Here is a 26,484-nt window from a genome sequence, read left to right as displayed (position 1 = left end):
GGAAGGAACAATGGAAGCGATTGAATTAAAACCTCAAAAGGCTGGGATTCCTTTCCCCAGGAGAGACGCGGGGGAGCAGGGGCTGCGTGCAGAGAAGCGGAGACGCTGCTTGAGCCGAAAGCGGGCAGCGCTGCTGGCTGCGAACAAAGAAGGAAGCCGGTCAGCATTCCTGACGGACCGATCGGACCGATCGTGCAGAAGTGATGTAGGACCGATGTTGCCTCCACAGGAAGTGTCCGGCGCTGCCAGAGAAGGAAGTAGGAACACAATTACAGGAAGTAGGGACCGGGGGAAGCAGAAAATAGATGCACACTTCCTAAAAATCAGCCCCGAGCTAGCGCCCGGCCTCCGGGCCTCAAGGCTGACACAAGGAGACACCGGGGTAGTTCCGGTACCATTTCTGGGGAGCAGAAGCTGCCATGGAAGAGCCTGCAGCTCCCACAGAACCCTACGAGGCAGCTGGGACATTTGGGGACATCGAGGCAGCCGGGGAGATCAAGCCTTGGCCCACCCTTCCGGTGCCTCCCACCTCCCGGTGGTCTCCGGCTCCAGGCCCAGCCCCCTTCCGTCCGTCACGTGTGAGGCCCGCCCAGGAGTCAGGGGGAGGGGCTGGGCCCAGATGGCTGCCGGGCCGGAGCAGTGGCAGCTGGACAAAGGAAGTGGTCTGCAGGTATTATCTGCATGCTCAGTGCAAGGAGGGGGAGAACTGTCGATACTCCCATGACCTCTCAGGGCGGCAGGTGGCCAGGGAGGGCCCCGGTTCACCACCCCCAGCCTCCACAGACAGTGGCCCCAGCGCGGCTGCGCACGCCGAGGCCCTGCCTCAGGAAGTGGCGGAAGCCCCCCCGGCTGTGTCCTCACGCTCTTTTCCTCTGATTGGCTCTGCTGAGAGGGTTTTCTTTGAAGCCGAGACTGAATATGCAGGCCTTGAAGCTGCGGGAGGAGCAGGTGCGGAAGGCTGGGAGCATGCCATTGAGTTTGTTCCCGGGCAACCGTACCAAGGCCGCATGGCCCCTCCTATCTACGTGGCTCCTCCACAGGGCTTGCTGACTGTGAGGGAGCAGTTTGCCTTGGGCCAGAGGCAGCAGCTTTGCCGCGATGCTATCATGGGGCAATGCTTTCGTGGGCCAAGCTGTATGTATCTTCATGGAGATATGTGCGATTTGTGTGGGCTGAAGGTCTTGCACCCCTTTGATGGTGCTCAGAGGGCAGACCATAGAAGGGCCTGCATGGAAGCACATGAGCAGAATATGGAGCTCTCGTTTGCCGTGCAGCGCAGTGCGGACAAAGTGTGTGGCATCTGCATGGAGGTGGTCTATGAGAAAGCCAACCGGAATGATTGCCGCTTTGGCATCCTCTCCAGCTGCAACCACACCTACTGCCTTAAGTGTATCCGCAGGTGGAGGAGTGCCAGACAGTTTGGGACCTGGGTCGTCAAGTCCTGCCCCCAGTGCAGAGTCATCTCCACCTTTGTCATTCCCAGTGAATTCTGGGTGGAGGAGGAGGAAGAGAAGCAGAGACTTATTCAGCAGTACCTGGAGGCAATGAGCCACAAGCCCTGCAGGTATTTTGTAAGAGGCAGGTTCTGCCCATTTGAAGAGAACTGTTTTTACAAACATGCCTTCCCTGAGGGCCAGGGAGAGGAGCCCCAGAGGCAGGGTGCTGGGGCACCCGGTCCTTGGCGTGGTCAACTTTTGGAGCCTCCGCAGGTGGGAGAGGGCGACATGCCCTTTAAAAGCTGTAAAAAAGAGCTTGTCATGCTTTGGCTGGCCAATCTGTTGTGTCAGTGTTTTCTTTCATGGGGAGCTAATGAGCTCCCCTGCTCAGAGACCCAGTGGGACTTGCTTCATTGTGAGCTGGAAGAATATTTCAATTTGAATCTGTGGCATTCTGTGGCATGTTGTATGGTGTGCTGAGGCTCTGTCATCTGCTCTTGCCTGTGTTGTGTTTATAGACACATCTGTCACTTACAGAAGCTGCTGAAACCATTTGTTTAGAGCATCCATCTCTGTTTTCTTGCCCATTCCCATTTCTTTGCCCCTAGGGTTATGGTGTTTCACTGTGCTAAAAAGTCACAAAACATCCTTAAAGTTATTGTTTGGTGAAATTAATATGACTGTCAGTTTATGGTTTATTTTGTCATCTCTGTTTTCAACAGGATTGACTCAGTTCTAGTCTAGTGTTTACAGAATGTCCACACTCATTTTGAAGCCCCTCAAGAATAAATGTGACAGGGTGAAGGGAGAAGTCTTAACTGAACAAGGAGCTTTTTGCTACTTCAGCCTTAAGAAATCGACCCTGGAGGGGCCTTGTGGTGCAACTGCTTATCTCTGTTGTTTACACATTTGTTGCTTCTCATCCCTTTCAAGTGCACTCTTTAACTTGTGGTTACCTTGTGGTTTTGTGTTTTACTTGACCAGAACCAAGTGCATATGTTTACATGTTTTTATCCTGTTTAGCTTGATGTGAAATTATTTATATTTGGAAGTAATATTTAAGAATTATATATATGCATATTAATGTGTGTGAAAGCGATATATTTGAGGATAAATATAAAAGATATACACCATTTTATTATGTTTATGTAGTACATACAGAGCTAGAAGCTGAAAGTTAAAGGCTGATAAGATTTGATGTTGGGTGAATGTGAGGTGTGTGAATAATTCTGTCCTTTTCACAGGCTTCTGTGATTAGCATCTAATGAAAGCAGCTATTTCAGTGTCTCTAGCCAATTGTGATCATAAAGAATTTACAAAATACCAACATTGGTAATTCCTGTGATGGAATTAATAGCTTACCCTGCTGTTACCAATATAGAAATGTGAGTTCCTGTGCAGTTTAGACACCATCTCATTATTCTTTATAACAGCACAATCCTGGACTCAGATACACATTCTTTGTATTCAGTATTTTGTGTGATCTCTAGATATTCCAAAGAAGGGGCTTGTGACAAAAGTTTGCAACATAAAAGCGACAAGATTGTAAAAGATAAAGTAGACTAATAAGCATATTGAAATCAGTCAGAATGCAAGCATGGAAAGATAAAAAAATACAGAAAAGTAACAAAAGCTAAGTATGATAGTAATTTGGAAAGTTTTTAACACAGATATGCCATAATTATATAAAATGGAAATCATTTAAAAACTAAAACTCAGAGATTAGCAGACATGATTAAAACTAAAATGAAACTATATGCTGTTTAAAATTCATACCTATGATATAAGAATACAGAAACAGTAAAGGAAGAAAATCAGAGGTGCTGTGACTTTTGGTCATAGACAAAGGAATTCACATTAAGGATAAACACATTGCTGGAGATAAAGACAATATATAAACATTAAATTATAGTTTATATAATGACAAAACTATTCCAATTTTGTGTTGAGTGCCCTACCATTGAATGTACAAATAAATAATTGATAAGGAAAAAAACAACAAAATCTTGGTAGCCAATTTTAATACCTCTTCTTAGTAACTGAACAAGCAAAGAAAGAAAGAATGTGAGTTGAATAGCACACTTTTAACAATTTACCTAATTGTCCTGTATAAAATGCTGAATGCACCAGCTGCAGAATGGTCTTCTTATGGCTAAGAAAGCTGAAAATAAACTGGGGGCCTGAGTCACAGGAGATATGGAATTCTCTGACTTTCCAACAAAGACAGGGCACATTTACAGAGTTTATACTCTTGAAAGCACTAATTTAATTCTCAGAACTACCTTATGAGGTATTTTCTGTAGTTTTTATCACCATCATGGTGAGAGAAATAAGATAAATAAGGGTCATATAGCTATGACCCATAGGTATAAATTAGTGGAACAGCAGGAACTTAGGTAGTATATTCCCAGAGCATAGGCACCAGGCTGCCTCCCTCCTCACATATATGACCAAGAGCAGGTGGACCCACTGAAGACAGCTGTTGGAGACACATGTGCAATCTCCAAGTGTGGGTGTTTCAGCTGGTAGGTCAGAAATGGGCATAGATGAGCTGTGGACTGCAGGAGCCTTGGGACTTCACCTGTGGGCTGCTAGACTCAGTATTTCTTGGCCCACTGTGCAGTGTGCCTCAACTTCCCATGCTTGTACCCTATCGCTCCCTTTTTGCATAATTCCTAATTATGGGAATTATGGGTAAGCATCACAACCTGTTGCACTGAGGTCTTTGCCATGTTCCTTACCTCTTGATTCCTGTTATCAATATAATTCCCCAATCAAGAGGCCCTGGGTGCCTGGCTATTATTGGCATATAGGGTGAGTGGTTACAGATGAAATTCAAACATATTTCTACCCTCAGGCTGCCCCAGTCATACAGGGGAAATGGGGATTAGATGACCAAACAACCAGAAAAAAGGAGCAGAGGCAGCATTCTCCAGGACCATACTGACACCAGTGGCTCAAGACACAAGCTGTGGAGTTCCCTGGTGTCCTGACATGTAAGGATCTAGCATTGTCACTTCTGTGCCTCAGGTCACTGCTGTGGCACAGTTTCGATCCCTGGATGTGGAACTTTTGCATGACACAGGTGCACAAAAAAATCCAAAAAAAAAAAAAAACCCACAAGGTCTTGAGTAGGGGCAATGCTGTCGGGGGGGGGGGGGCTTTTTTTTTTTTCTTTCTTTTTTGGCTGCCCTCATGGCATATGGAAGTTCCTGCACCAAGGATCAAATCTGGGCCAGAGCTGCAACCTACCCCACAGCTGCAGCAATGCCAGATCTTTAAACCACTGCACTGGGCTGGGGATCGAACCCATGACTCTACAGAGTGGACCTGGATCATTAACCCACTGTGGAACAGCGGGAAATCCCAGAAGGTCATTTTAAGTGGAGCATTGAATGCTTTGAGAAGTTTGTCCTAATATACACTAGTTAAGGTGAAATATCACATTTTTATTCAAATGACTTTTTGTTTTTTTAATGGCTGCATCTGTGACATAGGGAAATTCCCCAGCCAGAGATCGAATCCGAGCTGCAGCTTCAGCAGTGTCGGATCCTTTAACCCACTATACTGGCCGGGAATCAAACCCATGCCCATTCGGACTCTTAACCCACTGTGCCCCAGTGGGAATGCCTCAAATAGTATCTTGAACCAAATAAACATAATAAAGTTCAGGAGACAGAGTGGGACAAGGGTCAGTAGAATATTAAATAGTTTGACCTTCAGACAAAGGATAACTAAAATCCTAGCCAGCTGCGCAGTCTGGAGCAAGCTCCTTAAATGTCCTACACCTCAGTTTCTTTATATGATAAATGGGTATAACACTACCTATCTTGCAGGGGTGTTGTACAGATCAAATATAGTCTGGACAAAGCTTGAAACATAGGTGATGTTTTTTAAATGACACGTATAAAAGTGGGATTTATGTAGTTGTGAACCTGAGAAAAGCTTGCACAAGAATTAAAACCACCAAGTTTTTCTCTTTGGATATCTTTGGAACTTACGGTAAGGCAGCATTATTATTTTATGATTATTTTCCTAGGAAGAGGGAATATTATCTTTATATTCATAATTTCAAAAAGACCAAGTAATTTTTTCAGCAAAAGTCATTCAGTTAAAATTAAAAATGTGCTACTCAACTCCTGAAGATGTAGCAAATAACAGAAAAACTGCATTGTTTGTAACAGATGCATATATGAGGTAAATAATAAATAAAATGGTGTTTTAAAAAATAGAATTCCCTGTTCCCTCATCAGCTCATTCAGAAAGAGGTCAGCTAACAGAGATGTCGCCACCACCAAGCTGGGTTAAGTGTTCCGAGGGCCTCCTAAGAAGGACAGCTGGGCTACTCCTGCTGCAGTTAGGAACAAAGGAGCCCTTGCCTTACAAAGGCTTGCGCTGTAGTGATTCAGTGTATGTGCGCTGGCCCTCCTGCCCGTGCAGAGCAGTGCATTGTCATTCTAACCACACAAAGAGCCTGGATGAAGCGAGTCCAATTTTCTTATCCTTCATGTGTCTAAATTTAATGGATGTAATGACTTACAAATATGCTAAAAGTTTACCTAGTACTCCTTCACTAAATCTATTTACTGGACATTAGTGACTTAAAGGAAAATATTTCCAGTTCATAATTGATGCCAATGTCGTGCTCCATTTTTCACTTTTGTAAACATCTCGAGGGTGTAGTTTCAGTTTCCAGAACAGATGCTAAACTGCAACCTAAGTGTGGAATGAAACGAGGGTGGGGGTGGGAAAAGGGATAATTGGAAAATAACCCGGCATTAGTGCAAAGAAATTAATGTCAGAATTTTTGCCACAAGAATATATAGCATGTCACATTTTCCAGTGTTGATCAATAAGAAAAAAATAATTGGCTATGTATTAGACCACAATGAAACTGTCCGTTAAGGTGAGAAACTAGTAGTGCAGGCAGCATTCTCTGATGTGAATCCAAGAAAATAAGCCAATACCACATGAAAATTCTCTTAAATATCTCTCTCAATAATTTGATGAAAGTGAAATCAAAATCATTTAGCAAGATAGAATAAGACAGTGAAAATTTATACATACCCAAATCTGTAGGATAGTGTGTATTTGTGCTCAGAATAAAACTAATCTGTAATACTAGTATACAGTATCTAGAAAGAAATTACTTATCCAAATCTGCAAATTTAAAAAAAAAATAAATTCAGACATGCACACACAGACATTCTGGTAAGCAGAAAGAATTAGATTAAAACAAAATGGCTCCTAAAGTGGAAATACAAAAAGCTGATACTTTGAAAAAAATAAAGATAAACCATTAACTCAGTCAAAAATAAAGGAGGAGGTGCCAATTAAAATAGGAAACATTGAATAGGAATTAATCAGAAGACACCAAAGAAGTGGGAAATAAATTCTTGTTACCCCGAAGCAAGTGCATGAAAATATGATAGGAATTAAAATTTTTCAACCAAATTTTCCAAACAATCTAGAAGACAGAGTAAATCAAACCAAACCAACTACTGATGAAAAATTGAGTAAAGTTGTTATGAATGTAATTATGCTCCTGACAACCCCCCCAAAAAAGAAGAGCAGAAGACTGGCCCCAGAAATTTAATAAAACCTTAAAATAGATGCAGTGCTTTATAAACTGTTCCAGAGAGCAGAATATAGGTGTTTGAATGACACTTAGCTTTGGTATCAGAATGTTTCCAATATAGCATGATATGAAGATAACTAGAACTCAGTCTAAATTATGAATATTGATGCAAAAAAACTCAAATGAAATACACATAAACAAAAATTGCAGACTAAAAGAAGAATACTTCAAGAAAGAGTAGGTTATATTCTACATAAAAAGTACAGTAGAGTATGGGAAAATATTTTATCTTAATATATCAGAAGAAATAGTGATATGAGCATCTTCATACATATGAAAAAACTGAATTCATGATCAGCATATTTTTATGTAAATGCAGATATGTAAGGTGTGTTATCTATAAGTGTATATACATGTTTACAGTGTACATCTTTAATTTTTAATACATAGTCACAAAATTACTAAAGAAATCAAAGAGATGAAAACCAAAATAGAAAACTAAAACATTAAATATCAAGACTGATTTTTAAAAAACAATTTATAAAATAGACAAACCATTATCTAACTTAAGAAAATGAGGAAAAAATAGAAACAAGATGCACATATACAATTGCATACACACTTGCCTCATAGGAATGTACCATAAAGAGAGAGTCAATAAACGTGAGAAAGAACATAACTAATCAGATTCCAATTAATCACAAAACTTAAATTGGTAATTTTCTAGGCACACATAATTACTTAAACATTGGCTACAAAACACATCATAACCTACCACTTAATAAAAGTAAATAATTTCACAGTATTCAGTTTCACCTAAAAATAGGGGTTTTCATAAAACCTTTAGAGAACAAATAATTTTGATGCCATTTTTACACAATTTGGAAATTACTACTGAATGTAAAATGAAAAGAAGGACCGAAGTACCACATATGTGGTTTCATTTAGTTTTGTTCTCTTTTTTTCAGCTTTACTGAGATATAATTCACAAATAAAATTGTGTATGTTGTAAAATGTAATGATTTGGATATATGTATATATTGCAAAAATGATTGCCGCAATGTTTAGTCAACATCATCACCTCACATAGTTAAAATCCTATGTGTGGTGAGAACTTTTAAAATCTACCGCTTTCAATTATGCGACACAGTATTGTTAACTCTAGTCACCAAGCTGTCCATTATATCCGCAGAACTTATATATAACTGGAAATGTGTACCCTTTGGCCACCTTCAACATTTCCTCTACCTTTCACTTCCCTATCCTGGAAGCCACCAATCTGCTGTCTGTTTTGATGAGTTTGGTGTGGTGTTTGTTTGTTTGTTTGTTTGTTTAGAGTCCACCTGTGAATGAGATCACAAAGTATTTGTCTTTATTTCACAAGAGCAAAATGCCTCAAGGATCTCCATGTTGTTGTATATGGCAGGATTTCCTTTTTTATGGCTGAATAATATTCCATTGTGTGATACATAATTTATACCAAAGTATAATCATAGTATTGTGATTTACACATGGATGATTAAATGATTTATTGAAATCTGGTTTATTGATGAAAATTATTTTCATAATATGAAATATTATTTATTATGAAACATACAAAAATGTAAAAAATTAGTAAAAATAAGAATAAAATTATTTCTGCATCTTTATTCTTTTAATAAATCAAAGTAATCATATAATTATATCCTTTGATCAGGCAAAAACAAGTAGATCCTCTCTCTTCACTGCCAGTTAACATTATTTTGATAATGCAACAAATGAGTCATATAAAAATTTCAAAGAAGATGTTAACTCATCTCTCTGAGATGATATACTATTGCATGTTGAAAATCCAAAACTATCTGGAAAATTTCAAAAAAGCTCCATAAGGTGCTAAGAAAAATTGATAAAAATTTCAGATATTAAAAGCAAGAGTTTAATGAAGACTTTTTTTTATGGAAACTATAGTTTAAATTGTATAGAAATAAACAAAAATCTGAAAAAGCTACAAAAAAAACCCACTTTAACAAGATACAGCAATTTTTTTAAAGGATACTTGAAGAAGTGAAAATGTATACTATGGACTTTGACAGGGAAAGTCAACATCATCAATGTGCTGGTTCTTAAAATTCATTTATGTACTTGACAAAATCCTAATAAAACACTCCTTTGGACTGAATGTTTGTGCCCCTCGCCATTCATATGTTGGATCTTTAATTCCCAACACATTGGTATTTGGAGGTGGGGCCTTTCGGAGGTAACTTCGTTGTGAGGATGGAGTCTTCAGGTTTGGAATTGGTGCCTTAATGAGAAGGGACATAAGAGATGATTTATCTATGATGGCTAGAGGGTGGTCATCTGCAAACCTCACCAAGAACTGCTGGCAATGCAACTTAAGCCCCCAGAACTGTAAGAAATACATACCGTTAAGCCACCCACTCCATGTTATTCTTCTGTAGTAGGCTGAACAGAGAAAGTCAGAAATTGGCAGTAAGAAGAAGTGGGCTGCTGCTGTTAACAAATACCTAAAAATGTGGAAAGCAGTTTAGATTTGGCACTAGGCAGAGGCTGGAAGAGTTTTGAGGTGCACGGTAGAAAAATTGATATTGCTGTGGAATCTTTTAAAAGTACTGGTGAGATCTCAGCAAGGAAAGTGGAGAGGTATAGGGAGGGCTTCTATCTTAGATAATATACAAAAAAATCACATACAGAATAAGGTAGAAATAAGGTTGGTAATAGCCATTCTAATGAGGTCTCAGAAATAAGGAATATGTTACTAGACAATATAGAAAATATGACCCTTGTTATAAAGTGTCAAGCAGAACTTGTGCGTGGTGAAAATAAATTTAGTCGAGGTAACTTGTAAATGAAATGTTGAAGGAGCAGCTTGATTCCTCCTGACTACTTATAGTAAAATATGAGAAGTGAAGATGGAGTTTTTGGGAAAACAGAACCAGAACATACAGATTTGGGAAATTCTCAGCCTGTCCCTATTACACAAAATAAAGAAGCATACTCAAAAGAGCAAACCAGGAGTACTCACTGTGGCACAGTGGGTTAATAATCCGACTTCAGTGGCTCAAGTCAGTGCTGAGGTGTGAGTTCAATCCTTGACCAGGAACATTGGGTTAAAGGATCTTGCATTGCTAAAGCTGTGGCTTGGATTCTATCCACCCTGGGAACTTCCATATGCACTGGGTGCAGCCATAAAATAAAAATATATTTTTTTTCTAATTAAGGACTTCAGGAGTTCCTGTCATGGCTCAGCAGAAACAAATCTGATTAGCATCCATGAGGATGCAGGTTCGATCCTTGGCCTCACTCAGTGGGTTAAGGACCTGGTGTTGCCATGGGTTGTGATGTAGGTTGAAGATGTGGCTTGGATCCTGCATTGCTGTTGCTATGGTGTAGGCCAGCCGGTACAGCTTTGATTTTACCCCTAGCCTGGAACCTTCATATGCCATGGGTGTGGCCCTGAAAATACAAAATAATAATAACAATAATGATAATGATAATAATAATGACTTCTTAAAAAAAAAAAAAAGAGCAAACCAGGGGTGTGGCAGACCAACCAGCATATAAGGAGATGAGTGTGGGTGTGAACCATGGGCCTAGTCAGAGAACCCAGCTGTAACACTGCCAGTTTGAACTTCAGGGAGCAAAGATGAGATAGAAGTAGGGCTGTCAGGCTTCCTAGATTTGATGGGTCAGGACCATAAGAGCAGTTTGGGTCTGAACATATTCTGTTCTTCAAGACAGGGGAAGATGACCACAAAACTATTCAGAAATCATAGAGGCTGCCTCCTCAGGTTCAATAGGCCCAAACAGACTAAGACAGGTAAAAGTATATCATATATAGCTTAAATAACTAAGTACATACATAAATCTGTTGTGAAACTTTATGTGAAGGAGGAAAAAACAATAGAATTTGGGTATTTTAGAATTGAAACATAAGCAGTTATTGACCCCTACCAGATCTTAAAACATAGTGTCTATCTTATGTAAGGAGTATGAAAAGTGAAGAATTGGCACTTTAATTATAAGATCAAAAATGTGTATTAAAAATCTCCAGAAATGGAGACAGGTACATATGGGAAATGAGTTTATAGAGAAGATTAAAACAAAAATTACTTGAATTATTCAATGAAAATTGTTGAATAAACTCTGGAGTACCTTGAAAACCAATACATAGGATCCATATATCACTGTTTACATCAGTATAAATTCTATTTACCTCAAAGTGTCAAATGTAAATATGAAACCAAAAATATACAGAAACAATACAGGATTTTTTTTTAAGTCCTGTAGTCAAAAGTGCCTTTCTATGGCATGATTGACAAAAGTCTTCAAGGAAATTTTGACAACAACTGTAGCAACTCTAAGGAACTTACTGTGTTTCAGATTCTTTTCTAAGATATATTATCTAATTTACTTCTTCTGTCCATCCAAAGAAACAAGTAATAGCGTCATCATCTTGTAACAGTGGAGAAAACTGAGGCTTGGGGTGGGAGGGTTAAGAGATGTGCCCATGGTGACATGTGGCTCCAGAGCCCATCCTTTCAGCCACTGCGACCTCACAAATGTTAACCTCCTTAAAGTAAGTCTAGCATTTTCCTGGTGGCCTAGAGGTTAAGGATTCAGCATTGTCACTGCTGTGGGTTGGGTTCAGTCCCAGGTCTGGGAACTTCTTCATTCTGTGGGCATGGCAAAAAAAAAAAAAAAAAAAAAAAAAGCCTAATAAATTTGGCACGAGCAAGACCAGAGGAAAATATCAACCTGCCCCCCAAAAAAAAGGAAATCATAAAATGTCAGGAGTTTATTTCCATATATTATAAAGGGACCAATAAAACAAAAGCAAAACAATATATAAAGAAATAGACCAAAAAGTATGATCAGACCTTGCACAGAAAACAAAATGCAAATAGTTTTAAAGAAAGGAAAAGTTGGAGTTCCCATCGTGGCTCAGGAATCATGAGGTTGTGGGTTCGATTCCTGCCCTTGCTCAGTGGCTTAACGATCCGGCGTTGCCATGAGCTGTGGTGTAGGTTGCAGACACGGCTCAGATCCCGCATTGCTGTGGCTCTGGAGTAGACCTGCAGCTACAGCTCCGCATTTGACCCCTAGCCTGGGAACCTCCAAATGCCGTGGAAGCGACCCTAGAAATGGCAAAAAGACAAAAAAAAAAAAAAAAAAAAAAAAAAAGGAAAAGTTGTCAAACATCACTGATAATACAGCTGATTAGAACTGCTTGGAGTTTCAATGTTCTCCTTTCAATTTGCCAAATACCCAGACATTTGAAGGCATACCCTGGTGACAGCTGGGGAAGCACACTCATGTATTTCTTGCAGGAAGAACCCGGAACACATTAAGCTCCTAATAGTAGGCAACTGGTCAAAAAATAGAGGCAGGAGTTCCCTGGTAGCCTAGTGATTAAGGACTTGGCTTTTGTTACTCCATGGCTTGAGCTCCACACCTGGCTTTGGAACTTCCACATGCCATGGGCTTGGCCAAGAAAAGATAGCAGAGACATACAGTGGAATATTATGAAGTCACATTTAAAAAGTGAAACAAAAAAGCAAGGAAATTTGCATGGGCTGATCTGGAAATACATAGTGGAACAATATAGTAAGAAATACATAGTAGGAATTAAATGTGCAAGTTTATGGAATCATATCTTTTGTATGTAAAGGCAGAAGTAATTATACATAATGTCTTTGCTATATATATAATTATTTTTAGTGTCTTTGATTATATGTGCATAAAAGTCTCACTCCTTTGTATGTGAAAGAATATGTGTTTTTAAAATATATGAATGCATATATACACACATACATACATACATGTGTGGAAAATATGTTTAAGTAAATATGCACATAGGAGAAAATATATACATATGTATGTATGTATGTAAAATTTAAAAATGCAGACATACAAATTGAATGTCAATTTTAGTACATTTGGTTCCTTTCTGAGTATGAGCTGTGTGAAGAAAAGATTCAAAGATATGATTGATTAGACCCTGGTGAGAAAAATCATTTAAGTGGTTTCAGCCAAATATAGCACATTCTCTTTGTGAGGACTATTGTCACTAGTTACCATAGCAACAGGGCTGAGCCTGAGGAATCCCACAGAAGGAGGCATAGGTTTATTGAGAAGGCTTGGTTCTGTCTGCTGTTATCATGTGATAATTCAGTCTGCAACTCAGATGAACCCTTCTCTAAATAAGAAGGGGTTTTTTTTTTTGAAAAATTATGAAATCATAGCTAAAGGTAGAAAAAGGAGAATACAAATAATAAGTTTATAAGAAGATAAGAAAGAAGAAAAAATTGGGAGCTCCTGTTGTGGCTCAGCAGTAACAAACCTGACTAGTATCCATGAGGATGTGGGTTTGATTCCTGGCTTTGTTCAGTGGGTTAAGGATTTTGCATTGCTGTGAGCTGTGTTGCAGGTCACAGACACAGCTTGGATCTGGCGTTGCTGTGGCTGTTGTATAGACTGGCAGGGGTAGCTCTGACTTGACCCCTAGCCTGGGAACTTCCATATGCTGCGGGTGCAGCCCTTAATAAGCAAAACAAACAAATAAACAAAAAATTGGAACAAGCAAGAAAATAGAAAGTAAACAGTAATATTGGAAATTAAACACAAGTAATGCAAAGGACTTTATAGAATTATTTACATCTGGGGAAGTTAAATTTTTTTTTTTTTGGTCTTTTTACCTTTTCTAGGGCCGCTCCTGTGGCATATGGAGGTTCCCAGGCTAGGGGTCGAATCGGAGCAGTAGCCACCAGCCTACACCACAGCCACAGCAACGCTGGATCCGAGCCACATCTGCGACCTACATCACAGCTCACAGCAACACCGGATCCTTAACCCACTGAGCAAAGCTAGGAATCGAACCTGCAACCTCATGGTTCCTAGTCGGATTTGTTAACCACTGTGTCACAATGGGAATGCCTGGGGAAGTTAATTTTAAGGCAAAGTTGTTAGTAGAAAATGTGAGAAAATGTCAATGTATCAGGAAGTTAAAAACATCAAATTTGTAGTCATGTGATTATATAGTCTCAGAAAATACCAAGACAAAATAATAGGGGAAATCCAGGAACCCACAAACTTAGCAGATATTTTTAACACATCTTAGTCACTTATTTAAAAAGCAATAAGGATAAGCTAGATTTAAATAATACAGTGAAGGCTATGGACTTAAATGTTATGTTTGGGATCCTAAGGTCATAAGGTCCAAAAAATCACTTCTCTGGGCATGGATAGCAGATAAAGAGGAAGATGCCTGGCCAGAAGCTTTGACCCAGAAACCTTTCCATAACCTGTCTTTCTTATAAAAAATAGATATTATAAAATAAGTTTTTACCAAATGGTAGGCAAAATGCAAAGGGAGTCCCTAAGCATGATATAATTCTTGTAACAACTCCTAGAGTAATGTACTAGTATTCTTCCCCCTATCTAGGTCAGCTAATGATGGGGAAGTTAAGTAATTTGCCCATGATGGGACACACATCCAGAAAGTTGTGGAGCCAAGATTTGAACCTGGATTGTCTGATTCCAGAACACTTGAGTTAAATGGGTCCTCTGATTCTACCTGCCCTTGTGTGTATGGGAATGGAAATGTCTCCTAAAAAAAGCTGCTTGGAGAAAAGCATATAGCCTTTCTTTGTAGATGGGCAGGCCACGAAGGTAAGGACTGAGCAACCCTGAGCTGGGAATGAAAGACCTTCCAGATCTTACCTGCCTCTGAACAAGGGGCTAGTTTTTCCCCTGTCCAGACTCTGCCTTGTTCCTCAGATTTGTGTAACAGCACTCTCTCTGCTTCTTTTTTCCTGGGGCAGTGGTTCAGCCTCCTTAACGGTGGCTTTCCTTATTTCTTCCAACATCATCTCTTCCAAAATGATATCACCGAAATGGTTAATAAGGGGTGATAGTCTGGATCCGCTGAGAATCAGGCATCAAAATAGGATTAAGTGTGCATGGCTTTTATTTGGGTAAATTTCTATGAGAGAAGATGGGGAGAGGTCCAGGGAGGCAGGAGATTCTTCAGACCAAGTCTGATAGCAGGTGAAGGAGAGGGGAAAGACAGGTAGCCCAGTAGGTTCTCTGCAAGTCCACCCATGAGTCCTACAGCTACAGCCCCCTGTCACCAGAGTCCCCTGTCTATCCAGAACAGGCCTTGCCACATTCAGCCATTAGCTGGGAGCAGATAGTGGGAAGCAATGGCTTTGACATGAACACAACAGTTGTGACCCTTGGTCAGTAAAACTCCCTTGATTTGGAAGTATTCCAGGTAAATTCTAGTGAACTGTTGAAAGAGTCAGAAGGTCTTGAATGTCCCATCTATGTGAAGGGGATACAATTTGATCTTAATCATGACCCTCCCTTTGAGACACTCCTTTTTTTTTTCTTTTTTTTTTTTGTCTGTCTTTTTGTCTTATTAGGGCCACACCCGTGGCATATGGAGGTTCTGAGGCTAGGGGTCCAATCAGAGCTACAGCTTCTGGCCACAGCCACTGCCACAGCAAGGCCACATCAGAGCCCTGTCTGTTACCTACACCACAGCTCAGGGCAATGCCGGATCCTCAACCCACTGAGCAAGGCCAGGGATGGAACCCGCAACCTCATGGTCCTAGTCAGATTCATTTCCACTGTGCCACATCAGGAACTCCTGAGACATTCATTCTTAACAGAATTTCTTTTTTAGGGCTTCAGTTAGCCCAAGAAGTAGACAACTAGAGAATCTAGCCTGATATCATGTTCTCTGAGACTGTAATAATGAAAGTACATGCTATTTTTTTAAAGGATAGGAATTCCCTTATGGCACAGTAGGTTAAATATCCAGCGTTGTCACTGCAGCAGCTTGTGTTGCTGCTGTGATGCAGGTTCAATCCTTGGCCTGGGAACTTACACATGCTGCAGGCACAGCCAACCAAAAAATTTAAAACTAAAGGAAAGAGGGGGCAGAGTAGCAGGCTAGGGCCGTTGGGGCAGCTCTAACAGAGGCATTGAGGCTGGGCATGGGGCTTTGCAGATTTTCTCCTAAGCTACACTCTTCATCACAGGAGGTGTCACAGTTTCTTCCACCAATATTTCTCTCTCTCTCCCCTATCTTGCCAGATGTATATAGAGATAGGAGATAAACAGACAGGTATTTTCACATATATATATTTTATATAATGGTACCATTTATGCAGACTATCACATAAGCGGCACAAGAAACACAAGGCTGTTCTTGGAGGAGGGAAGTCTTCTGAGGCCCAGATATGTGGAGGATTGGAAGCTAACACAGTCTCCGTGTCTTACTAACTTAGCTAGTTACTAAAGTGTCCTAGAGCTCAGTTTACTCATCTGAGAGAAAATGGGAATAACGACATCTTATCTGAAGCATTGTTTATATGAAATCTATGTGAAGGAAATTAAATGGAATCTAGATACAGTATAAAGGAAGAACTCCTGAGTGTCTGGGGACCTAAGATAAGCATGATGGTCATACTCAAGGATCTGGGCTCCACCAGTAGGTAAAGACTTCAGCATGGTCATGAAGCAAAAGGAACTTTCGAACACCTCCAGGTTTCAAATGCATGGGTATATTCCATATAGTCAAGTCAGAGCTGGTTCAGGGCAGTTGACCGCTGCATCTCTCTCTCTCTTTTTGTTAGCCACACCTCTGGCATGTGCAAGTTCCCAGGACAGGGATCAAACCCATGTCATAACAGTGACAATGCTAGATCCCCAACCCACTGAGCCACCAGGGAACGTCAGCACTGCATGTCTCTCTCTCTCTCTTTTTTTTGTTGGCCACACCTCTGGCATGTGCAAGTTCCACTGCATATCTCTTGAACCTCAGCTGCAAACCATCTCTGTCGAATACCAGGTGTTTTTGAAACAAACACAGGGATAAATCAAAGGAAGGGTCTTTTAGCTCTCAGGGCCAGGAATGGGTCTATATGGCTTCCTGTGGCATTTTGGACTAAGTACCTCCAGTAGCAGCCCAGTGTACTCCACTTGAGTGCTAACTTTTTGCATTCCATTGGGCTTTTTTTAAAACCATAGTATAACCACCCCACGTGGTTCTAATTCATACCTGAATTCCCATAATGTCCTGGGTTGGAGATGCCCCTCAGTGAAAGTCAACATGGCTGCTGATGCCTCCTTGGTAAAACAGAATGGTGCCTTCAGGAGAAAGCTAGAAGTGAAATCAAAAGCCTCTCCACATTATAGGAGAAAGTGGCTTCACCACTGCTCTATCTCTTACCCCACGGCCTTGAGGAAGTGAGAGTGGTGCCCCCACTTATTTCTCTGGCTAGTTGGGGATCTCCTTGGGACTTCTTGTCTGAGATGGCCAGGGGACAAGTGTGCCCCACCAATGGCACCACCACTGCCATTGTAGACATGGAAGCCTACTGGAGGGCCATGGCGAAAGGGCTTACACCACCTCCACCCTCACATCCCCCAGCCTTACTCAGTCAATTGAGAGAACTTGTAGCTGTCCACCCAGTCATTTAAAGAGGGCATGAAAGGGGGCATTTGTGGATCCACCTTCTCAGACTCCTGGGCTGCCGCAATGGTTCCATGGCTGAGTCTGGCCAATGGACAAGGGATAATTCACTCATACATGGCGAGCCCATCTAGGATGCCCAAATACGGTTGGAATTAGCAGAGTCCCAAGTTCCTATCATTCACACTAACCATTCTACATAAGAAGCTGTTTTTTATTAATATTACGGGCTCCCACCCTAAGCCCTATCATGTTACACCAGTATAGACTTCTCAGGGCACCAGCCCTTCCCTCCACTTGTGAAATGGGCTCACACAACCCAAGGGGGATGGGTTCACCCATGCCTTAACACTTGGGCTTATGGGATTTGACAGACACTTATACTCTCCACTCTTAAACTGAAGAGTGGCCCTATCTAGATGGGGGCATAGCCCCCAGGATGACCCACTGCACTCCCACTAGAAGAATGATCTCGCTGACCACTGCTGTCTTTGGCTAGGGCTTCCACATGTGCTGTCGCAACCACTGATATGGGCTTTCTCTTGATCATCCCCACCTGGAATTCCTCCTCAAAACAAACTTAACTTATTTGTATTCCCTGTGGATCACCAGACATTGAATCTGTTCAAGGTACCCACTTCACCTCTTGGGAGTCCTCCAACATACTCTTTGGAACTTCAACCTAGTCTCTTCTCCCCAGCCAGCTGACCTCATTGAGCATCTTAAGTGCCTCCTTATAGACACCCCATAAATTACTTCCAGGCAAATGCTCCCTGAAACTTCTTTCCCCATGCCCTCATATTAGTTAACTCTTCCCACCCTGCCCCTTTATATCCAGTGTACCAATTATTACAACACTGCCCCCCGCCTCAATTCCACTTTAGGTCATCTCTGGCAAATCTCAAGCTTTTACTCTCCAAAGATGGTATCCTTTTTATTTTTCCCTCCTGCTCCACTTCCCCCCTTCAATGATCCTGCAATCATCTCACTATTTCTTAACTCTTGTGACCTGATCAAGGACAGAAAGTCCAATCTAATCCCCTCATCACTGAATGCCATCCAGTCCAATTGCCTACCCAGTTAGAGCAAGATCAGTTCTTTGCAAATCCTGACAGTGGTGAGGATTCTTCTGAAGGAGCCCCCTCCATGCTGGCTGCTTTTCTCAAATACAGAGGATGCAAGAACAGGCCAATTTAAACTGGATTCCCTAGTAATTAAGGGGAGTGGAAATAATTGCTATAAGAACCAACCAGGGCCACAGTTTGGGTGTCTGAAAGAAGGGAAGAAACTCTCCTATATCTGCTTGGTAGATATAAGCCATATTCAGTGGTGAGAGTGTAATGAGAAAGCTGCACATCATGGCCATACCCCAGGCTTAAGACTCTCACAAAGAGCAGTCACACTGAACCATCAATTAATATACCAATAGCTCAGCCAGAAGCAACAGGATGCTGGCTGATGAAATGTCAGTGTTCTGGAGTTCCCTGGTGGGTCAGCGAGCTAATAATCAGACATTGTCACTGCTGTGGTGAGGGTTCAACTCTGGCTTTGGAACTTCCATGTGACATGGACATAGCCAAAAAAAAAAAAAAAAAAAGTCAGTGCTCTCTATGGCTATGGCTCCCCTTGCTGCTTTGTATGGTCTGGATGACAGAGCTACTGGGAGACCCCTGGGGCCTAATCGTCACACAGATACAAGGCTGGACCAGTACTACTCCAGCCTGTAATTGCACCCCAGGGTGGAACTGTGGAGTTTTGGAGAGCCCTGCTGGAAGTCTCCTGGCAAAGAGACCGAATTCTTCTATAGGCAACGGGCCCTGTGGAAGTGATGTCCAAGTGATGCTCTTCTCTTGATTTCCGTACAAATATGTTAATACGAGCTAACTGGGCTTATGATGATCATATGTAAAACCCATATGGTTGCAGTATGCACTAGTAGCAGGGAATGTAGGATGGTGGGCATTTCCCCTGCTGACCACAGGGCAGCACTGTGTCCTATTTCCCCACTATGTCAGGGCAAATTGTGCATTCTGAACCAGACAGCTCCCCTGCCCACAAATACTGCCCACTTGGGTCATCTGCCCTCACCTACTCAACTTGACCTCCTGCTTCACGTGCTGTGTGTATTCTCAACACCTGTTGGCCACTACAAGCCCCCGCCATGGTTATTACGACACTATTATAATTCCCCTGGACTTCCCCCAGGACACTGCCCATATGCTTCACAAATACCACCAACATTCTTATCCAGTAAACCAAGAAGGTGACCCACCCAGTGGGAATCAGAAATTATAAGTCTGTCACTTGTCCCCAGTTGCTTGTACTCTACCTTAAATGCTTACTCTGCTGATCTTCTCAACTTGAGCCAACTCTTTACCTGGGCACTCCTTCAGTTAAGAGACCCCACCCACTCCCCACCTGACGGTGTCATGTGGAAGCAGCCTCCGAGGCCACTGCAGTGACTCTGTGCCTGGGCACCAACAGTTCTTGGCCCGCAGACCCCTTTAGCCACGCCCTCCAGGACTCACATAGCAGAGACAGCCAAAGCCAAAGAATGGATATGATTCCCCAAGTTTCTGAGAATGGAGGCTTCAGTGAATACTTAACACCAGGAACACACCTGCTAATTGCACCATCGGCTCACTTTGCAAGGCTGTCCCCCTGGGCATGATTCTCTCCCCAGCTCTTTGATCCACCTCCTCGGGCCACATACTGCAAGCACCATTGTCTCCCTGGCCTCCCACTGGAGGTGTAGCTCTTGGGTCACAAACTTCTGTTTCCTTCTCTGGCTGACTACCACCAACCCGCAAGAGTCATTTTCATTCCCTTAGCCCTGGGCATTGCAGTACTAATGAGGACTGCTTGGATTGGCACCAATGCAAGGGCCCCAGCCACCCTAATCATGCCATTGAGGCCAGTCAACAATTATCCTTACATGTACAAGGACTCCATGAAACCTCGGGTCTTGTGCTACTGTCCCATGAATCTCTTGTCCAAATGGTTGTAGACAATTCCCTGGTCAAGGAAGGAGGGAGTTGGCTTCTCCCTAGGACCACTTGCTACATGTGCATCAACTACTCAGGACAGATTAAAACCTGCTTATTCTGGATAGTCCCAACTGTTAAAATACTCTGCAATATGACCCACAACTTTGAACAGATTCCAGTGCTCTGAGATGGCTGATATTTTAATGGATTATGAACTTGATTGCAGACTATCATCCATATAATACTATGAAATTTGTTACGACAACTCTAATTAGATGTGTACCCCTCCAGGTTATAATGTGCCCTGCCAACTGTTAACATAGCTGCTACCCCAGCTGTAAATATTCTCCATTAATGCTGATGCCTGGACTTCCCAGGGTAGATTTGTAACCATTTGCAGGTTCCACCACTTGCTACTCAATAGCAATAAGCTGAGGGGACAGTTTAGATACAGAAGAAAATTACTTTATTCAGAAAAAAAAAAAACAGCAGTATGGGGGGATGGTGGACTTATGTCCTGAGACCAACTCCAGAAATTCTGCTAAGCCATAGCAATTTTTAAAGGAAGAAAGGGGAAACGATCTCAGTTAATCAGTAAAGCAGGAAGTCAGATTCTTTGTTTTCCTTGGGACACTGTCATGCTTGTGTGATCTGCCTGCATATTTACTAGGGGACCCTAGGAGTAGAGGGTCATTCATTCTTTAACCACTTAATTATTCATTCTTATTCCTTCTAATCCAGAAAAGGAATCAGCAGGTTAGGTAAGGTTTTAGAAAAGCAGAAATAAGGAGCTACTGCTGCCTAATGATCTCATCTTGACGATTAAGGCCTAGGGAAAACAGGAAGGAGCACACGGAAAAGGGCAAAGGAGTTGCTTATAGACTATAGTGTACATGCCTGACAATTAGCTATTTGGATCGAAATATAAGTGCCTGGCATTAAGCTTTTTAGGGCATCCAATTCAAAGATATTAATCTTGAATACATTTATTGCTAACTATACAACAAGATAAAGAGCCAGGCTACCTGACCCATGAAATTTCCTTTTGTGGACAGCTTTGGTTGAATTAGGTAGCTGACTGCTCAATGACCCCACTCATCCCTTCCCATGCTTTAATTCCTGCCCTTATGTTTTATATTCATCAATAAATAGTGAAACCACAGGAGTCCTCTGGTGCCTTAGTGGTTAAGAATCTAGCATTGCCACTGCTCCAGCTTGGGCCACTGTTGTGGTATAGGTTCAATCCCCGGCCTGGGAACTTCTGCATGCCGTGGGCATGCCCCCCCAAAAAAAGAGTGAACCCACAAAACCCTAGGAACCCCACCATCGACCACAAAAAATGCAGAGTCCCAGGCTGTATTTTTATCTGTGACCTTGCTGTGTGGCCACGGCTGTGCAGTGTAACCTCCAGAATGTGTGAATGATACATCCTGTTTTTTCAAAACAGATGATACATCCTGTTGTTTCTGGGAATACCTTTCAATCATAAGAACAACAGGGGCCAGTCCAGCCAAGACATTGTCTCAGGTAGGGGGAATGCCTGTGGGGTCTGCCACAAGCAGGATGGGCCCAGGTGAGCCCCCCAGGCATCCCATCACTACCTGTACAATGAGACCAACACAAAAACAGGGGGAAATGCAATCAAGGTTCGGTGAGCCGTGATGATGAAGGACAAGGATAATGCTCATAAGGGGTGTCTCCTAGTGAAAGGAAGTCTTTGCAAGGGACTCAGACTTGTATATAAATGCATGTATAAGAACAGGGACAGACAAAATGAGAGAATTAAATGGGATCCCACATTTTACAAAATGAATTGTTTCCCTCACACTGCTTACCAATTGCAAAATCAGTGACACACTCACAAATGGTAGAAAGGGAGGTGCCTTTTATCAGAAAACTGTCAATCTGGGAAGATAGTGGACTCAGTGTACCCTCAAAAACACCTCTAAATATTCTGCTAGGCCATGAAAGTTTTAAAAGGAAAAAGGGAAGTGATCTTTGTCAACCATTGAGATAGGGGGTCAAAGTGGTCGCCATTGCCCCTTGTGTGCAGGTTTGTCATTCCTGGTGATCTTTCTTTAGGTGCAGTCTTGTTCACACAGTGTGTCCTCCTGAGATTACTGAAGGGGAAACTAGGGTAGAGTTCTGGCCATCTGTTCATTATTTACTCTTCATTTCAACTTCTTTGTTCTGCAAAAAGAACCAACAGTTTAGGCAGGGTATTCTGTGATCAAAAGGTGTGAAAAGTGTGCTCGGGTTGGAGATGAATAGAGCATGGGGGTGCCTGGTTTAAGGTTAGTGACAAGACAGCTCTGCTAAAGTGACAAGGAAAGGGGCTTCCTGCTGAGGGCACTTTTCTGCAAAGAGCTGCTTACACATATACCTCAGTAAATAACTGTCAGGAATTTTATACAGGATTATCTATAAGTAAATAATCAAAAAATTGATTAGAAGAAAAATTCTGAAACTTTGGGGGTTCCAGAATATAGGAGAAAGTTAATACCTTTTTATTGGATAAAAATAGTCGAATGAATGAGTTGCTTGGTACCGCACTTGGAAGAGAATCAAGGAGAATAAAGTACCCTTGTATGGGGTTTAACTCTTGCTTTCCTGAAAACACTATTCAGTGATTTAAAAGAATCCTAGAAAAGGATTCTTTCATCTGACCAAGAAATGGTAGGAAACCCCTAATTTTAATAGTCTGTTAGAATCCAGAAGTCTGCAGTATTTGAGAAATCTAGGCTACAATTAAGATCAACACTGTAAGGTAACATATTAATTTTATTTATTACAATACTGCAAATAAGGGAGTGTAAGTGAAACTGATAATACTATGATGCTCCTGAGGAGTAACAAGACAGGATTCAGGCATACAACCTCTTTACATTTATTTCAAGTACCTGTGTGAATGCATGCACACGTGCACACATGCACACGCACACACACACACACACACACACACACACACGCCCCTCTACTACCAGATATTTTCCTCTACCATTCCTTCCATTTAAAATCATTTCTAGAACGTCCCTCCTTCTACTTTTTCATGTTTTTCTTACTCTTTTAAAAAAATTTTTTTATGGCCACACCAGCAGCATAGGAAAGTTCTGGGGCCAGGGACTAAATATGACCCACAGCTGCAATCTATGCTGGATCCTTTAACCCACTGAGCCTGGCCATGCAATGGAACCTGAGCCTCCGTAGCAACCTGAGCCACTACAGTCAAATTCTTTTTTTATGCTTTTTAGGGCCACACTTGCAGCATATGGACGTTCCCAGACTAGCGGTCAAATTGGAGCTTCAGCTCGCGGCCTACACCACAGCCACAGCAAAACGGTATCTGAGCTGTGTCTGCGACCTTGACCACAGTTCACCACAAGGCTGTATCCTCAACCCACTGAGCAAAGCCAGAGACCAAACCCACATCCTCATGGATCCTAGTGGGGTTTGTTTCCACTGAGCCACAACGGAAAATCCTGCAGTCGGATTCTTAACCCACAGTGCCATAGTGGGAACTCCTTTTTCTTACCCTTAAACCATTGTTTTCAGAGCTTTACTTTTTATTAACTTATTGCTGCTAAACCTAAGGAGTGATTTTCTATCACCAGTGCTTGATTCTCTCCCCTCTTGGCTTATTTAACATAGCCATTTCCCTAGTGCCTCTATCAATTTCTGGACTATCTTTTTTTCTAATTTTTCGGTTTCGGATCCTTCTTCCACTGCCCGCTTGTTCTACAGCTGTTTTCTGAGCTTCCCACCCCTGGCTCTCTGCTCACTGTGTGTAATCAGTCACCATCTCGCTTTCTTCCGGGGTTTCCACCACGGTCTCTATGACGACTCCTGTATTTTAATCTCCCATCATGTATGGAATGAAACACCCAAAGTGCTCTACAAATAAAGCAATAAACAAAGAAGCAAACTAATAAATGCACCTACCTGTGTGATGTTATTTCCTAGATATGTGATACAAATATTAGAAACTAAGCAAATAACTTCTCTGCCCCTGTCAGCAACCACTTACCTGCGCTCCCTTTTTGGAATAAGGGCATCCAGTGTACATCCTGTCAGTCAATCCTGGAAACTCAGAGCCATATTTAACACCACATCTTTCTGTATCTCTCTTATCTTTGGGGGCAAGGCAGCTGGGGAGTAAGATCTTCTTTTAACCTCCAGATCTATTGCTTTTCTCCACCTTATTGCCACTATCTCATTTTAGCAAGATTTTACTCTGGCCTGGATTATGGGAACAGCTTCCATATGGCTCCCCTGCCTCCTTAATTATCCCCTCTCAATCCATTCTCTTCCCCATTAGTCAGGGGATTTTTCTAACCTTAGAGGAAAATCCCTCTGTTCTCTCCCTCAGTGAATGTCATGGGTTTCACTCTGGGGATAGAAGGGCTGAGGGCAATCTTATAATTTTCCTGTTGGGAGATTAATGAGTTGCTACATCTTATTGTCCATAAAGGCATGAGTTGCCATGCAGACTCAAATAATATGTGACAGCCTCAGAGTGGGATTCATCCTTCCAATTTGGAACATAGATGACTTCTCACCTTCCTTCTTTAAATCAAATAGCTGCTAAATCACAAAGAGTGCTCAAACTTTTCTTTCAGAGTTCTCCCAATACCTTAACGTGATCTAGAATTTTGAATCTGGGACAGAGACTGTGGGTTGAGCTTTAACCCATCAATCTCCTGGGCAGTGTCTCACATCCCAGATGTGACAGGCAGTCTCCTGTGAAGAAGGTTCTATCATTTTTCTTTTTCTTTTTTTTTTCCAGTCACACGGCCAACATGCAGAAGTTCCTAGGCCAGGGATCTAACCCTCCCCACAACAGTTACAACACCAGATCCTTAACCTGCTGAGCTACCAGGGAACTCCAGGAAGGTTCTATCATTGCTTAACTTCCATTTTCTCTGTGTCCCTTGCCACTGCCATCTCCTGAGAAACTCTGCCCCATGCAGGGTGCCTACCCTCTCTGCCTCTGTGGTTTCCTTTCCTTTTCACGTAATGGGATCCTGGCCACCAAGTCCCTTTTCACCCTACTTCATACGTCCACTACCTATTAGTCACTTTTGCTTCAGCTCAGTTTATAATGAATTGGTAGCTGGTGGAGAGGAGAATGCTTAAGTTTAGGTGGGGGTTGTTTTTGTTTCATCCCCCACTGCCTGCTGGTTCCATAGAGGAAGGGGTTAGTGTATTCTCATCCCATGGGTATTAGAGAAAATTGTTTCCTTTCTGAGCCAGATCTGGTTTTTTTCCATGAGGATCTGAAGCTATACAAAGGCATCAAAGCCAACCCAGCTTAGTGCAATTGTCCTTTTAGGTGAAGGGTTCATTCACCCCTTCTGAGCCCTTGGTTACTTTTAAAGCCTGTTGAGAGTGATTCATGACTTGCCCAAATCAATTATCCTTAAGCCCCAGGATTTTCAACCAGATAAAAGGAGCTTTAGGAGGTGGGGGATACGGGGAGTATGGTAAGACGGATATCATTTCACCTCTCAAAAATTAAATCTGATTACACCATTCTCCTGATTAAATGCCTTCAGACATCTTCTATTACAGCTAAGGGCCAAACATATTATTATAATGCAAAAGACCCATTGTTTTATTCCTTCTGCTGATGTTTCCAGACTCAATATTCTCCCTTCCCAACTCCTTCACACTCACAACACACACACACACACACACACACACACACACACACACTTGAAGTTTTAGCAGCAACGATCTGCTCTCATTTCTTTGAATGCAGAATACTTGCTCCTGAACACATCATCTTCACCCTCCCTTTCTCTGTGTCACTCAAATGCACCATGATCCCTCTCCCAGGATTTCCCTCATGCTTTTCCTGAATTTTTGGAATGTCTGATCCCTGAGTGTTTTACCATTTATTCTGCCTTCAAGTTTCAGTTTTTGTCACACATCTACTGGATGACCTTCCCTAATTTCCTGAAATTTGGTAAAAATTCCTGATTTGTGGTGCCTAATCCACTGCAT

The 26,484-nt window shown here is 41.9% G+C and overlaps 1 protein-coding gene across 1 annotated transcript; it reads left to right on the top strand.

Moving 5' to 3' along the window:
* On the top strand, positions 293 to 9,172 carry MKRN3 (makorin ring finger protein 3). Its single transcript, XM_021098685.1, has one exon. The coding sequence runs from the start codon at positions 420 to 422 to the stop codon at positions 1,914 to 1,916; it is 1,497 nt and encodes a 498-aa protein (XP_020954344.1). The 5' UTR covers positions 293 to 419; the 3' UTR covers positions 1,917 to 9,172.

The sequence above is a fragment of the Sus scrofa genome, chromosome 1 (assembly GCF_000003025.6).
Source record: "Sus scrofa isolate TJ Tabasco breed Duroc chromosome 1, Sscrofa11.1, whole genome shotgun sequence".
Classification (NCBI taxonomy): domain Eukaryota; kingdom Metazoa; phylum Chordata; class Mammalia; order Artiodactyla; family Suidae; genus Sus; species Sus scrofa.
The sequence above is the reverse complement of the archived record's forward strand: the minus strand, read 5'-3'. Positions and strand labels throughout refer to the sequence as shown.